The sequence below is a fragment of the Micropterus dolomieu genome, unplaced genomic scaffold (genome assembly GCF_021292245.1).
Source record: "Micropterus dolomieu isolate WLL.071019.BEF.003 ecotype Adirondacks unplaced genomic scaffold, ASM2129224v1 contig_13066, whole genome shotgun sequence".
Taxonomy (NCBI): Eukaryota; Metazoa; Chordata; class Actinopteri; order Centrarchiformes; family Centrarchidae; genus Micropterus; species Micropterus dolomieu.
In genome coordinates, this window is record NW_025742052.1 from 8,789 (window position 1) to 9,448 (window position 660).

Sequence of the window (660 nt, forward strand, 5' to 3'; positions counted from 1 at the left end):
ATATCAGCCACCACCCTTATCCTGTCCATGTGACTACTGTCACATAGCTTGTTCATCCTTAAATTCAGTTGGGCCAGAGATGTCCTTATTTGGCCATTTCATTTCCCCTTGCTGACCCTTCTCTCCCAATGACTCATAGTCATGATGTCTTCACCCAAACTTAGTGACCTTTTGTTATTTAACCTTTACCCTAATTCTCCGTACTTTAACCATATTATGTATTTTACAATCAGAAGATCAATTCAATTTATTAACCTTCAATATCAATGAGATATCCTGATTTTCAATCATCATATCATGTTTAATACCAAATATCTTTCTTTTAATTATTATTCAATATATTGCTTATAGCATTGTTAAGCTCTGTGTTTTGCAGATGGAAGTATGTTGCACTTCCCTTTTCTCACTCACTGTTGTTACTAAAGGGAGAAAGGCTCCAGTTTTCTTCTTTGCGACCTGATAGTAAGAGCGTTGGGATCTCAACTTATTTGACACACTTTTAACACAGTTTCCATTGTCTTGCTCTTTTCTAGAGCCTAAAGGAGTTTGTGTCCACGAAGGAAGTGAATACCAGGTAAACAAGAAAATGGATTGTACTGAGAACATCAACACATTCATTTTATGATTTTATGACTGCTGCTGCCCTTCTGAATGACTAAA

At 36.2% G+C, this 660-nt stretch overlaps 1 protein-coding gene across 1 annotated transcript in view; it reads left to right on the forward strand.

The window, feature by feature from the left end:
- Positions 1–660, forward strand: part of LOC123966282 (intestinal mucin-like protein) — a 7,892-nt gene that overhangs the window by 5,415 nt on the left and 1,817 nt on the right. Inside the window, exon 11 of the mRNA XM_046042467.1 lies at positions 534–574. Coding sequence (XP_045898423.1) covers positions 534–574 — 41 coding nt within the window. The remainder of the gene's footprint in view (positions 1–533; positions 575–660) is intronic.